Genomic DNA, 15302 nt, shown 5'->3' on the forward strand with positions numbered 1-15302 from the left:
GATTTTACCCCAATTATAATGTAAACCTTGGATAAACAGGAAAGTGAAGAAGAGATCCAGCTAATGCATCTTCCTGTGATGTAACACAGTATCACTATGGCAACAACCAGGTTAGCATGCTAAGAACAATAGCAGAGCACCAAAGACTTTTTACAAGGACTTTTACAGTCAGAATAGAAAGCCACATACAAATGTCCTTTCATTCATTACAGAGAGATGACAAAACACATCCTATGCAATCCTCCTACTAGGAATCCTGATGAGGCACTCTGATTTTTTTTGTACTGCATGTGTATATATATATATATATATATATATATATATACATACATAGGTTGGAAATTATGTTCTTGATAGAGCTTCCCTGTGTGGATTGTGACCCGAAGTCTCACCAAATTGCAAGAGAATGTAGAATATGGAGTCCTATTTTCAATAGATTCAGGCATTAATCAAAGATGTCTTTAAAATCTTAACCTACATACATACCAGTACTCCAATACATACTAGTTGCTAAAAAAACCCCAGGCATTGTAACATTTCAAAATGCAAACATTTCACACTTAATGAAATATAAAAGTTTATAAAATACAAATGCAGCCATGTAGGAAAATATGTAACAACTAAAGTCTCAATGCTTTTTTTTACTGATGATAGTCACTACTTTCATTATAACAGTTGTTCAAATTTGTCTGGTTAAGATTAGACAACTTTCTAAAGATAGATGTTTTTTCCACACTCTTCTCCAAGTGGGACACTTTTCAAGGCATCAGATTAGAACAGAAAAACAATGATTTGGATAAATAAAACACACCAGTTTTGTTTGGGTTTTTTCTATTATCGGCTACCAAAGCCTCTTCATACCCCTGCTTCTATCTCCAGACACTTAATTTTTTTTTTAATTGTTAATTCCACAGATGATTCCTTTGTCAAGATACAAAACTTGGTCTGAAATAATTTAGCTTTTATGAGCTTTGACAGTATCCTGACATAAGATGAGGCAATAAAATGCATCCTTTAAGATAGGTCCCTTTTAGTCTACAAGGATTGCTTTAATTACCCAACACTTGAGTTGACAAACAACTTGTGATGTTTAAGAAAAAGCCATAAGATCTACTGCTGTGACTCCAAGCCCTGGTATCTCTAGTTACTGATAGTTTATGTGGCAAGATTTTCATGTTTTGAATAATGAAAAATATTTTCATTTGCCTGATTCTGTTACACATATTTGATACAAATGTTGAATTTCTTTTAAGATGTTTTGGTTAGACTGATGAGTAGATCATTTGTTCTCCTAAACTGAGTGCATTCTAACAGACAGTAGTGTAAGAAAGACAGAATAGTGGTGTGTATGTATATCTAAAAAAGAGAAAACCACTCTGCTTTGAGGGTAAAACTAACCATGAAGTAGAAGGTATCATTATATTTCTAAAGTTCAGCTTGAAACATAAGTATTTTCTCTTAGTTTAAGGAATTTTTTTCAAGGTATAAAAAACATTACACACTTTTGTTGAAAGAAGAAACATCTTTCTGACACAGTAACAACAACAATGTAAAAATGCCTCTCTTCTGCGTATCTTGGAGCTTTAGGGAACCTTAGGGCATGCACAAGAGCTTGACTTCCCTAATACCTGGCCAGACCAGGTGAGCATAAGCAAAATGAATTATCAGCAAGTCATTTCAGCTTAGTTGGATAACGACTGATGTGGCTGATGTCACCCTTTTCTACAGAGTTAAATTGGTCTGTGCTGCTGAGCAAGCCCAGTTAGACCTTTGAAATTCACAGGCTGGGATGAGCATTTTTGTAATGAATCATTCTAAATTCAAGGGTACTGTCATGAACTGGATGGAGTTATTTTTCTTGTATTGATGATATCAGAACCTTGTATCCTATTTCCAGAAAAGTCACCGTCATTTGATATCTCAAAGATCTTTCCTGAATGAAAAGGAGGTAACCTAGGGCATTCCACACAGAAATTTCTTGACACCTGAACGTTTCCCAACACATCCATTCTCCTTATGTCAGGTATAGGTCTTCAAGGATTTTCATAGAGACAGATTTGAGGCTAAGCTCAAAGTGAAGAGTAACCTGCAGCAGAGCAGCAGCCAGCCACTGCTGGTAGAACAAGAACAAATTGTTGTGAGAGGGCCCTTGCTGGCCAGGTACAAAGTGCTCACCCCCATCTTGCTGAGGTTTACTGGCTGGCCAAAGGCCAGTTGGCAGATGTGAAGATCAACATATGACCTTCAGCTAGGGAAGTACATTGTCAGATGCTGCATTTGAGGGAAACAAGCAGGCCTCTGTGGCTCTGTTTGAATCATGTCTCACCCCTATTTGCACAGTATCATTCGATCAGGAAGAAGGGATACCAAGACACAGAACACGAGCTAGGCCTGTACACTGGATGCAGTTTCTATCTGGTTCTATATTTTTGTGTTGCACTTAAAGTAAGTCATTGTTTCATTTTGAATCATCCAATAGTGTTTGCCACATTTTTCCTGGAAAGTAGTTTTTTGGATACTTTAGTAAGTTTATTTTCCATTTGTAAATCAACCATTGGAACACAATAAAAATGACAACAATTAACTACATGGCAAAATGCTGCCACTTTTTCTATGTTTTATTTTTTTTTAACAGCTTTATAAAAAGAAGTATTTACAGAAAATTCTACAATTACATCTAAAGGGAGGTTGTAGGCAGGTTGGTCACTTCTCTCAGTTAACCGGCAATAGGACAAGAGGACATACAGACTCAAAGCAGCACCAGGGGAGGTTTAGGCTGGCTATTAGGAAGAAGCTCTTCACAGAAAGGATGATCGGGCATTGGAATGGGCTGACCAGGGAGGTGGTAGAGTCACCGTTCCTGGAGGTGTTTAAGAAAAGACTGGATGTGACACTCAGTGCCATGGTCTGGTTGACAAAGTGATGTTAGGCCATCGATTAGACTCAATGACCTCAAAGGTCTTTTCCTACCTAATTGATTCTGTGATTCTATAAAAAGATGAGTTATATCTGTTCACTATTATTATCAAAAGTTTGCGTGACTACTGATATTAGTAAATATTCTCAAAGAAGCTCTGCAGAACCCATATATTGTTATTCACTGGAGAAGAGAAAATGGTGCCTTCCATATAGTTCTGGTACTTATTTTACAAACTGGTTTCGAGCACCAGTTATTCTGAGTAGGGACTAAGTCAGATTTACTGCACCTTACAATTTTCTTTTTGCTCATCTTGCTCAGATAATCCTTGTTCTTTTAGGGAATGTTTTGCTTTGTGCATCGTGCGACTCTCCCTAGTATTATCAGGGAGAGGGTTTGGGGACTGTTTATGCAGGCAAAGCGGTGACCTTGATGTAGAATTCATCGGTGGAAAAGCTTGGGACCGCTGCTCATCATTTTCCTGTAACACACAAAAACAACATCCTTGTTTACTGGCAATGGAAAACTGTATTAGCTTTCTGCCTTGGGTTGAAAGACTTGCTGCAAAAGACTAAATATTGGGAATTTGCAAAAGACATAGACTTATTGGAAGCAGAACATTTTTAAGGCACTTATCACTCTGAATACACAACAGTGAGGCTTGATAACTCTTGTTTTGTTGTGGTATGAGATGAAATATCTGCTACACTGCTGGCAAGCTATTTTCCAGGAGCAGAAAAAAGCTACACAAGGAACAGACAGTACTATTAAGCTGTTTACTAAAGTACCTGGTAGTGTGTACCAAGAGCTGTATTTAGTTTTTTCTCTACATATTCTGCAAATGTAAAGCACAGGTGTCACTTTTTTGCTGACATCTGGGCAGAAACCACTGCTTTCACATTTTGACCGATGTGCAGTCAAAGCACTCAATTTAAATTCTATATTAAATTCACATAGAAAAGTGAATAAATTTGCATATGAACATGACAGGCACTTTTAACCACCTTGAGAAATTTGCAACAGTTTGAAACTAGGTATTTGAAATACCTGTCAAAGAAAAGGAAACAAGGTTTATTTCACTTCTAAAACAAGACATACCATTTACTGCATTAATATAAAGCATGAAACAACACGTTTTAATGGTTTCAACAAATGATGAAACAATATGAGCAATTCCTCCAGAAATTCCCAGATGTACATCATCTTGAAATAAAACCAACACACATATTCAGCAGTGTCTGAGAGAAGGGCACAAATTCCTGGAACTGATGACTTTCGCATATTTACACTTGGGGGGAACAAAACCAACACTAAAATTTTAATAACTGCGATCTTGTTGAAGGTGAGGAGTAGCCTGTCCTTGGACCTAGACAATACAAGTTTAGACAAAGGAGGAATGTTTGGGAAATCCCTCCTTCAGTAAAATGAGAAAATATTATTACTGATTAATTGTTTCTTGGTATAACCCCGACTATGGTCAGCAAGAGTCTATAACAAGCTTACACCATGCTGGCAAGTGATTACTACACAACTTTCTGTGACTGAAACTCCCTTTCTTTTTTCCACTACTCAGATTCTTTACAAGCAACACCATTTATTTCTAAGGTTATAGGGAAACAGACATAAATGAGTATAAATAAAATTTATCACAATCACTTAATGAAACAGCAATAAAACACAGACCTCCAGGCAATGTCTGTAAGAAGCAGCAACTTTTGGCAAGTGGGGTAATTATCCCTTGAAACAACATACACAAATCCAGTGGATTCTCTCTCACTGCAAAACACCGATTTTCTACTGCTGTAGCTCCAAAAAATTATGGGTCTGATCTGATTTGTCTTCCCAATGGTGCTTTCTGGCCTCAAAAGCTATACACCACTAAACTATGTGGCATTTGCCTTTACTTACTTTTGGTATCTTGCCAACATACTTTATGTGCTAATACAAAATAACTGGATTAAAAAAAAAAAAAACCCAAATAGCTATGTGCAAGATACTGCTATTGCCAAGAGAATACTTTTGTGTAACCTGGCAAACTGGAAGGATTTTTATCTACTGACATATTTCTGTGTAGCCCTCAAAGAGCTACCAATAACTATTGTCTTACTGCTCAACTTGAGATAATATAGATACAAACTTTGTAGGAAGTTTTGGACAACAAAAGGTTTATTTCTGTCCTAAAGTTGGAACAATTTTGTATAATCTGCAGAGCATTTGCATCATCTTAGAACACACTGCTCTGACATACTGCGAAACATTCAGCAATGTGTCTAGTACTGAAAACACAAAGCTAATGTAAACTGCAGTTAGTAACCTTTTTTTAATCACAATCCACTTTCAAAACATAACTGTGTAGTATTTATTTGTTTTGATAACATCAAAATCTGGTAAGCATGACCAAGCTGGTCTGGTGGAAGGTGTCCCTGTCTGTGGTAGGGAGGTTGGAATTAGCAGATCTTTAACATCCCCTCTAACACAACCCACTCTTTATAATCCAAATGTTCCCTAACTACATGTTTAATAGCCTCCCATATATCTGTAGTTATTCTAGAAATTCCAAGAAGAGCTGTTTGCAGAAAACTTCAAGCTCAAACTCCTAAAAGTTAGTCTTTTTGTGGGTTACTTTCTCTGCAACCTAAGAAGCCATAGAAAAAGGAACATCTGCTCTTTAATATCTATTATAAGAAATTGAAAATATACCTGTATTGAATTTACATTTCCCACTGGTTGTTCCTATGAGCTCACAAATAAAAGCACATGACCAATTTGCACATTGATACTATGGTAAGACCTATGCATGTTCAGTCATTCAGTATTTATGATCTTCTCTCCCCTCTGTTGTTGAGGGACATAAAGAATGATATGTCCTCAAATTCACTTGGCAAGATGAATATGTTTAGTGAATGCATTAAGTCTTCCCCATGACTTTCATACCCAGATAAAATTTTTCCAAGTTACCTTTTGTGGTTTGCTGCCACCAGGTGCCAAAGAGGAGCGCTCACCAAGATGGTCTGGTCTGCACTTCTGTGAGTCCTGTGCAGGCAAAGGCCTCTTCTCACTCGAGGCAGCCAGACGGGGACTGGATCTGAGGTGCAGCGTTGTTCTACGTAAAATGTAAGGGCTGACCTTGCCACTGGGGATGTCAGCAAACCCTGAAAAATAAACAGCTTCTATAAAAACCTAAAGCAATCACACTTCCTCAAATGAATTTCTTTTTTCACAATAGGAATAAAATAGCTGATTGAAATAAATCATCTGTTCCATTGGAGAAAATGGAACAAAGAGATTGCTGAATAGATCTTGCATATTCCAAAATTCAAATGCAAAACTTTTATATCACAGAAGAACCATTGAATTACAAGAGAAATTCTGTAGAAAAATAAAAAAAAAATCAAACAAGTGTTTAGTCTTTTTCTTTACAAGTATATTATTATGTGGAGGGTAACTTCAAACTGAAAATCACTACTGGTTAATTCATGATACCATGACATGGTGCTCTTGATTTTCAATATTTTTCTCTGTGTAGAACTATTTATGTATAGACTCTTTATTATCTCTCTATCTAGCCTAAAAGTCAAACATGAACAGGCACATATGTCTTCAGAATAGAGCTACTTTTAGAAGATATAATAATGCTGGTAAGAAAGTGTAATGCAAATAATGTTTATCTTTAGAAATCCTGACTTTTGGGAGTGACCACCAAAGTTGAGGCTATTCAGTATCCTTATGGTTTGTCCTTTAATGATGACAATTACATTAATTATAAACGGTAACTTAACAGGTAGCTGAACTTACAAGATATTTTTCAAGCCCTGATTTGTGCAGTCTTCTCAGTTACCCTCTGCTGTAGTGAACCCTTATATGGAGTGCCAGGCTGCCTAATTTCATGGCATTCATAGCAGACAGAAAGTGAACTCTCATGAAGATGAGAGTTAATTAATTAATCTTCGCATGAAGATTAATGTCTTACTGCTGTGGGCAAGTCAGTTTCAACTCAGGGAATTTTAGTCAATTTAATGTTTTGCAAATTAACACACTTTAATCACGGGTATTGAAAGAAATAAAAGCCCACAAATAAGCAAACACTTGGGGAACACACATGGGCTTCTCTCCAGACCCCACCCCTTCCCATTTTCTGGTCTTCAGTTGCCTGACTGCACACTACACCAGTTAGTGAGGTGATGGGAGCACAGGAGACTGCCAGGACCACTGAACTCTCAGCAGAATGGGAGCTATTAATCCTACAGAAATGCATTCTGCTGGTCTAACAAGGGCATTCCACAAAAGCCAACTTGGCACCAACTGCCACATCTCTCTCCTTTCACCTTCCATCACTATCACCAAAAATGTGTGCATTGTCACCAACTCAGAGTGAAAGCCATTCAACAAAGCAAAAGAGAAAAGCACACTTGCTGTGCTCAGAGAACTTTTGCCTTTACAAGACATAAATACCTTTTTGCACTATTTCTGGAAGCCCATCCAGCTCACAGTCAGTGTTGTCCTGACCCTGCAGATTTTGAGAGATATCACACTTCCTTTTCTTTTTCAATGAAGTTACTGGAACAGGAGATCTTGGTTCTCCATTGTCTTTCCTGCTGTCTTCACATCTCTGCCTTTTATTTGAAAGCTTAGTAGTATCTTCATCTGACCTTCTGTCTTTGATAGAGTGTTTGCTCTTCTGTGTTAATGACTTCTCTGAATTCAGCAAAGGAGTGCTGACAGCATCTCTTGCTCTCTGTTTCAGCTGAGTACTCAACAAACTGACTTGTGTTTTTAGCATCTCATTTTCTTCCTCTAGTTTATGATATTTAACAATAAGAGAGCAGTATTTCTCCAAGTTCTCATTTGCTTCTCTGGTCTTCATTTCTGTGGATTCCTGCAATTCTTCCAATTTTAACTTCATTTCTTCTGTAATGGCATTATCATCAGCATCTTTTCAAAGAAAAACATGATTATTCATATAACTGACATAATAAAATATGCATATGTACGAATTTATACAATGGTCATGCATCTTTTGATTACACGTTTTGTAACACTGCAACTATAAAAAAAAAAGTCTGTGAAACAAATTCAGTAATATGATAGACATAATAATATCACTATTAAATAGAGCACAAATATACAAATTGTGAAAAGAATCCTTGACCAGTGCATGGGGAAACATTTTCCCTCTCATTCTGTAATTTCTGAACACTCCATTTGCACCCTTAACCTGCTTTAAGTATCATTTACAATACAGTGCATCTCATGAGGTGAGCTAAAATATAAAGAACAAAGCATGACAATCAGAGGGAAAAGCTTGGTGGAAAATGATAAAAACTAACACACAAAACTTACTAAGAAAAACATCCCTTTTCTTCCTTAAGTCACTTACACCAAAAATGTAAGATTTAATATATTTATTCAGAACCTAGTGTTGTTCCTGAGAAAAGGAACAACACCTTTAAGAGAAAAAAGATTAGCTAGATTTTAAAAATGTATGACATTTGCACTTGTAACTTTTTATCCTAGTTAAGAATCATGCTCTGTACCAGAACTGCATATGCAAGTGGACATTTTAGGGAACAAGAAAGTTTTACAGATTAATGCACCACTATGAAAGCATTAAGACAATCTAGATTCAGTTACCTTCTTTATTATGCTTCACCATAGTCAGATTCTCCTTCTTTAGCAGCTCATCATGTTCAGCTAGTTCTTTCTGCAACTTTTCCTTTTCCTGTTCCAGCTGCTTACAGGATTTCATCCACATCTGCACTTTACTATGGGCATATTCATTTTCCTTCTTCAGCTGAATTATAATGTTACTATTATCAGCCTAAAAAATAAGAAATTCAGTTATTTCACCAGAAACATAATTCCTCCTTTTAAGCATTATAATATCAAATGGAATAATAGAATCACTGAAGTTGGAAAAGACCTCCAAGTGTCCAACCTTTGACCAAGGTCCAACCTTTGACCAAGCACCACCATATGAACTAATTCATAGCACTAAGGGCCACCTTGAATTGTTCCTTCAATGCTTCCAAGGGTTGCAACTCCACCACTGCCCTGGGCGGCCCCTTCCAATGCTTTACACTGTTTTCTAAAGGAAAGAAATTCTTCATAATAGCCAACCTGAACCCTTTACCATCCAACTGATCTGGTACCAACCTGTGTGCAAATACCACACAGTGAGCACAGCTAGAAGCCTTCTCTGCTACACTGACACTACCATGGGTACTGTTTTCTGGCACACATCTACAGGACTTTATCCTTGGACTGCTCTTATTAACCAACACTGCTCTTATTAACACCACAGTGGCCAGAGCTAAGAAACAACTGTTAAACAAAATGAACATGTTGTAATTCAGGGTTTACTTGCATGTAAATGGAATTGACTGTTTCTTCAAGAGTGCATTTATGGAGTCAGTAATTCCTGAAGTGGGAGTACTGAGCTGGAGCCAGAAATCACAGACAGAAGCAACACCAAAATAGACCAAAACCACCCAGAAAACAAGACAAATGCAGGGATAGGATTATTGGTACAGAAGTTCAGTATATGTACAGTAAAGCTCCACCTGTGCTATTAAAAAGCAAACCAAGAACATGAAGAGCTGTTCCCAGTTATCAGTAGCTCACAGTATGTGGAGCTCATATTCCAGCATCCCTGACAACAATTCTATCAGAGGATTACGCTAGTTAACACATGTAATGAGAATTCTATATAAAATGGAACTGAAAAAGCTGAATCAAGAGCAATCCATCAAGACTAGTGCTTAGGGATAGACCATGGTACATTTTACCATCAAAGTGATTCACAAACACAAAATAGAGGCTCTGCAAAGTCTCTCTGAGTGAATTCTAACCACATTTTAGCTCAGCTACAACGCTCACTGGAATCAATAGACTGCTGTGTTTAGGTCACAGAAACCAATTCTAGGTGATCTTGGTCATGGCACACAGAACAGAATTTTTCTAATGCACATCAATAGTAACAATGTTTTCTCCAGGCTCTATATTCTCTTTAGTGAAAGAAAGGCTGTACCAAAGTCAAGCCAAAGTTATGGAGCACTGCTTCCCAATCCTGTTTATTTTACTACACAGTGTCTGGAATCTCATGTAATTGGTCATACCTAAGGGTTTTCCTTACCTTAGTTTTTAGGAGTTCTCCTAAGGATTGATTAGCTTCTTTAAGGGAATTATTTAGCTGTTCTTTATTTGACTTCAAATGCTCAATTTCCAATTTTTGCGAGCTGATAAAGTGCTCCAGTGAACTAATCTTCTCATGACAGGCCTCAATTTCTACTTCATTCTAAAGAAAGAAAATGTGCCTCATTACTGTGACACCAAAAAGGACACCGAGTTTTATTTAAAGATGTACCTAACAGCATATCACAAACCCACATGAATTCCACAGCAAATTTAATAATTATGTTTTAAGGAACTGAACATTGAAAGGGCAATTTGTCTCAAGTATGTATTTTGAATACTAGAATCTTGCCTCTGAGAAGACTGTCAGAAGAAAACCCTTATATTTTACTATAATTTGCTCTTACATCTACTTTATAAGAATAAAAACTATTAAGAAACAATTACAGTAAGTTATTTGCCTGTGTTTAGCTGGCCGCAAGGTCACAGATATTTCTGCAGTGAAGTTGATGGCTCTTTGCATATAGCACATCTGAAAATGTATTTCCAACAAATTTGTCCTTATATCCTGAACTGGTTAAACTTTCTTCCCTCTTCCTACCAAAACAACCATTTCCTGGATTAAACATACTGTTGCTTTCCCTTTTTCAAGGGCATTTAATCTAGAGAATTTTCATATAGATTAAATGCTTACTGAGTTGTGAGATAACTTTTTTCCATATGATGAGCTCTAAAAAATGAATTTAACACGTACTGAGCTCCAAGGTAAGTATATGTAGATTTTGGAAATATTGTTAGCAAAGACAATTCTTTTGCAATAGGATCAGCAAAATTTTGTAAAATATGTAGAACTGAATTAAAAACTCAGAGCACTACTCTTTGTATTTTCTGACTTACCTTTCGGTTTGCTTCTGTCAGAGCATCCTGATGTTCTTTCTCTGCTTGAAGTAGTCTGTCTTTGTATTCTGATATCTCTCTTTTAATTTCACTTTCTTTTTCTTGTAGTTGATTCTGGACCATCTCCAAACACCTGGTCAGTTCATTTTTTTCTGAAGTTGTTAGATGCAGCTGAATCTGTAAATAGCAATAGTACATTCTTTGGTATTTGGATTTATCTCAATGGAGAAAGAGTTGACCCATTAAACTGTTTAAATCTGAAGCAGCTTTGAATTTTCAAAAACAACTTGGTAAGAAAAAATATTCAACAGTGGCAAAACACACTGTAATCAAAGAAAAGAACATCTGAAGACAAAAGGTAGGATAGGTAGCAAAGGAATGTTCTCTTAAAAGAAAACTAGTGCAAGATTGCCAACAGCATTAAATCAAGCAGCACTGCCAAAATCAAAGCTTAACCTCTCCAAATGTTGTTCTCTCTGAGAGTGACTTCAGAGGTTAAGGGTCACTTCCTCACCTTCTTTAAGATGACAAAACTTTCTAAGCATTTTCATCCATTTTTAAAACTACTTTTTGGAGAGCTGGCCTGTATTTCCATTTAGGATTTCTAAAAGTTGCAGAAATATCTTCTTTTCCCATCCCACCCTAAATCCTCAATGCCACGATAGAAACAAGCCCCTGGTTGTAGAATTTTTTAAATAAAGTTAGTAGGTCAGATGATCACAAACTGGTTTGAAGACATAGTATTGCTCACAAATAAGACCTAAAGTTTTCTAGATGATAAAACAGCCTCTAAGAATTAAATGCAAACAAGTTATAAACAAAGGCTCCAAAACTGTTTCTTCCTTGACTATGTCCTGAATTAAATTAGCACTACTGAAACACTGAAAGCGGTTTTGAGAAATGCTGTATTTTTTATCTGCCCTCCTCAGTCTGATGCTTGAAAGCCTGTAGTAGAGAATTTCTCATCACTGAAAAATGTCTAGATAACCAGCAGTGGCCTTTATACTAAGAAAACATAGTTTGGATGGAAGGAAGAATGGGAAAAACTATTATGTAATCATTTTATCTCATAAGAGGACATTGGATTTTTTGAAATTTGGAAGCAATAACCTCTAATATTGTACATCATCACAGATACCCTTGACCAGCCTCCACACAGGTACTGTACTTGAGCATCTGGCTTTGAATACAAATAGATGTTTAGATGTAACAGATGTTGTAGATGGAATAACTTACTTGGTTCTTTTCTGAACGTTCTTTAACACATTGCATTTCTTCAGCAAGCTTATTTCTTTCTTCCTGTAATTTGGCAATCTTCTGTTCAGTATTACTTAGCTTGACTTGCAGTTCAGTTTGACTTTCAGCCAGTTCATTTACCTGAAATAAAATTTTCCAGAATTATTTTTAATACATGTGTCATGACTGCCAAAGAATGTACTTATATGTAACAAGCAGTTTTTAAGATAGATTATTTTATTCCCATAGTTGGTCAAGTTTTAAGCAAGAGTCACAACAGGGCAAGTGCATTATTGTTATTTCACTTTCTTTGGAGCTTCCAAAGTATTTATTCTTGATATGAAAACTCAGACACCCAGTACCAATTTGTTCTTCCTCCTTTTCTTCTACAGGAAAGAGGAAAGTATCCTGCATTATTTGATTGCTTAAACTTCTGCTTTCAAGCTACCTTCTCATTCATCCTATACAAAACAACGCCCTGCTTTCCAGCTCTGTAACTTCAATGAAAATTTACGATTGTATGGAAAATGTAATTTTAAAAATAGGATGCTTCCTGCAAAAGTCTGAGGTCAAAATTATTTTAGGATTTAATTTATTAAGGAAGTTATAAACCCAGAGGACACTTTATCCTTGCTCCTACAAAGGGAACTCTGCCCTAATGGAAATAATATTACCTTTTTACATAGAGTGTTCTTTTCACAAAGTGTAGATTCCAGTTCCTTCTCAAGGTCCTTATAAGACATTTTTAGAACATTCAGGATATCCGGAGAGGTTTCACCATCAGGGAAATGTTGCTCCTTCAGCTTCAACTCAGCAATCAAGTTCTGCAACCTTTCTTTTTCCTGGTGCCAGCATTCAAGTTCATGCTGCATGTGAGCCAGCTGCAAAGACAGTGCTTCTGTTTCTTTCACCTGCTTTTCAAGAGCATCATTTTCCCGCACCTTTTCATCGAGTTTTTGTTTACAATCCATCAATTCTTGAACAAGTACTTCCCTTGCTTGATCCAACTTGATGTTTTCATTTTTTATTTCCTGACATTCCTGTAACAGTGTTATTTTATCTTGCTCAAGATGAGCCATCTGATCAATCAAGACTTGCTCTTTTGCTCTAGCATCTGCTTCCTCTTTGCATGAAAACTCTAACTTCTCGCTCATATCTTTGAGCTCAGATCTCAGCAATGCCACAGTATTTTCAAACTCATCTTTGATTTGTATCGTTTGTTCCTCCTTTTCTTCCAGCTGTTTGGCTGTAGTCAAATTTGAAGACTCTAGTTCAAGGAATCTTTCTTGCATTTCTTTTAAATCTTTAGCCAAACACTCTTTTTGTGAGGTGAGGACATCAACTTGTAAGTTAGAACATTTCAGCTTTTCAGTCATCTCTTCCATCTCTGTCGCTAATGCTTCTGCCTCTGCTTTGGCAGTCTCCAAATCAATAACTGTATCTTCTAGATTTTTCTCTGACATCTCCAATTCCCTTTCAAGCCTCTCTATTTTATCCTGAAGAGAGTCAGCTTTCCGTTCATGGTCTCTCAGCTTTTCAGCAATGTGACGTTTTTTCTTCTCATCAGACTCAATTTTTACTTTCAGCTTCTCAATTCCACATCGCAATTCGTCTGCTTCTTTCTGTGCTGCGCTGAGTCTTGCAGCAAGTTCTCCTTTTTCCATTAACAAGCCTTCCAAAGATTTGGAAAGCTTTGAATTTTCCATTTCTGATGAACCTAATTTATGCTGCATCGTTCCCAACTCTCTTGCAATCAGCTCTTTTTCTTTCTTTGAATCTGCTGCTTCATTCTGGAGTTTTTCTTTTTCTACGGTGAAAGATACAGCATCATTTTCTAAACTTTGCAGCTTCTGAAGAAGACTGTCTTTTTCATTGCATAATTGATTTGCATCAGATTTTGCAGCCTCAAGCAGATTTGCTTGTGTCCTTATTTCATCCTCTAACCTTCTAATGAATTCAGTAGAATCCATTTTAGTTAACTCTAATTGTTTTAATTTCTCTTGTAGCTTTTGGTACTTCTGATCCAGCTCTTTTTTGCTTTCAGACAAAATACTCAGTTCTTGGCTAATACAGTTTCTCTCAGCTCTGACTGAAACAAGGTGCTCTTGAAAGCTAGAAATAGTTTTCAGATTAACTTCCCTCTCCCTTTCTAATTGCTGACATTTTGCCTGAAGCATTTTGATGTCAGGCAAAATGAACAAGGCATGGTTATCAATATTAACTTGCTCAGATTTTGGACTCTCCCATCCATTTTCAGCTGCAAGAAATTGTTCCTGACCAGCTCTCTTGGTCATTTCTACATCAAACATGTCTGCTGCATTAGGCAATCTAACTTTAGATATCTCCAGCTCAGACTTGAGGTTCTCAGGTTCTTTTTCTGAAGAGACTATGTGAAGAGATAACTCCTGCTTATTGACAGAAACGGATCTGTGTTTTTCAATTATGCCACAGTTTTCTTCCTTAACAGCCACAGCAGCTGCCTCCAGTCCTGCAAAAGCTGAGCTATTTGAAATTATTTGTGCCTCCTGGAAGTTCATTTCCAAGTTTGATTGCTCTGCTCTTATTTTCAAATCGACATTGCTTTGTTCTTTTTCTATCTCATAGATCAGCTTCAAATTTTCAGCAGTCTGTTTTGCCTCTTCCTGAAGCATTTCAGTGGTTATTTGATTTTCACAGAAATATCCAGCACTCGAAACCCCACTACTGGAAAATGACAATGCACTGGCATGGTCTGAAGGGCTGGTTATTTTTCCTGATGTATTTTTACACTCATGTTCTCCAGAAATTTTCTCAGTGTAATCTTCCGTTAATCTTGTTTCTGCAGTCTCAGTTTCATTTTCACACACAAAGTCATCTCCTGAAGCCATTTTCTCAATGGGGATTATTTTAAGATTATTGTTTTTCAGAGCTGAGTTTTCAACAGGCACTCTTAATTTATAAGGAGTACTGTTTTCTTTTTCTATGTTCTGCAAGGGATAAGAATCAACAAATTAAAAAAAAAAAAAAGAGGGGGAAAGAATACATATATTAAAAAACAAGGTGAGTTTTAAAACTTTTCTTAAACTAGTAAAGCTTCTGCTCTTATGCAAAATGAATAGATACCCTCCCTACTTCACAGTCT

At 36.7% G+C, this 15302-nt stretch overlaps 1 protein-coding gene across 2 annotated transcripts in view; it reads right to left on the reverse strand.

Moving 5' to 3' along the window:
• Positions 1–2539: 2539 nt before the first annotated feature.
• Positions 2540–15302, reverse strand: part of CENPF (centromere protein F) — a 35115-nt gene continuing 22352 nt past the window's right edge. The window contains exons 14-21 of one of the 2 annotated variants that reach the window (XM_050972401.1): positions 12856–15147; positions 12182–12322; positions 10946–11122; positions 10050–10211; positions 8549–8735; positions 7370–7849; positions 5876–6069; positions 2540–3398 (exon numbers count right to left, since the gene is read on the reverse strand). In XM_050972401.1, the coding sequence (XP_050828358.1) occupies positions 3198–3398; positions 5876–6069; positions 7370–7849; positions 8549–8735; positions 10050–10211; positions 10946–11122; positions 12182–12322; positions 12856–15147 (3834 nt within the window). In that variant the 3' untranslated portion in view covers positions 2540–3197. The remainder of the gene's footprint in view (positions 3399–5875; positions 6070–7369; positions 7850–8548; positions 8736–10049; positions 10212–10945; positions 11123–12181; positions 12323–12855; positions 15148–15302) is intronic. The other variant, XM_018921273.3, reaches the window with a different exon arrangement.

The sequence above is a fragment of the Serinus canaria genome, chromosome 3, assembly GCF_022539315.1.
Source record: "Serinus canaria isolate serCan28SL12 chromosome 3, serCan2020, whole genome shotgun sequence".
Classification (NCBI taxonomy): Eukaryota; Metazoa; Chordata; class Aves; order Passeriformes; family Fringillidae; genus Serinus; species Serinus canaria.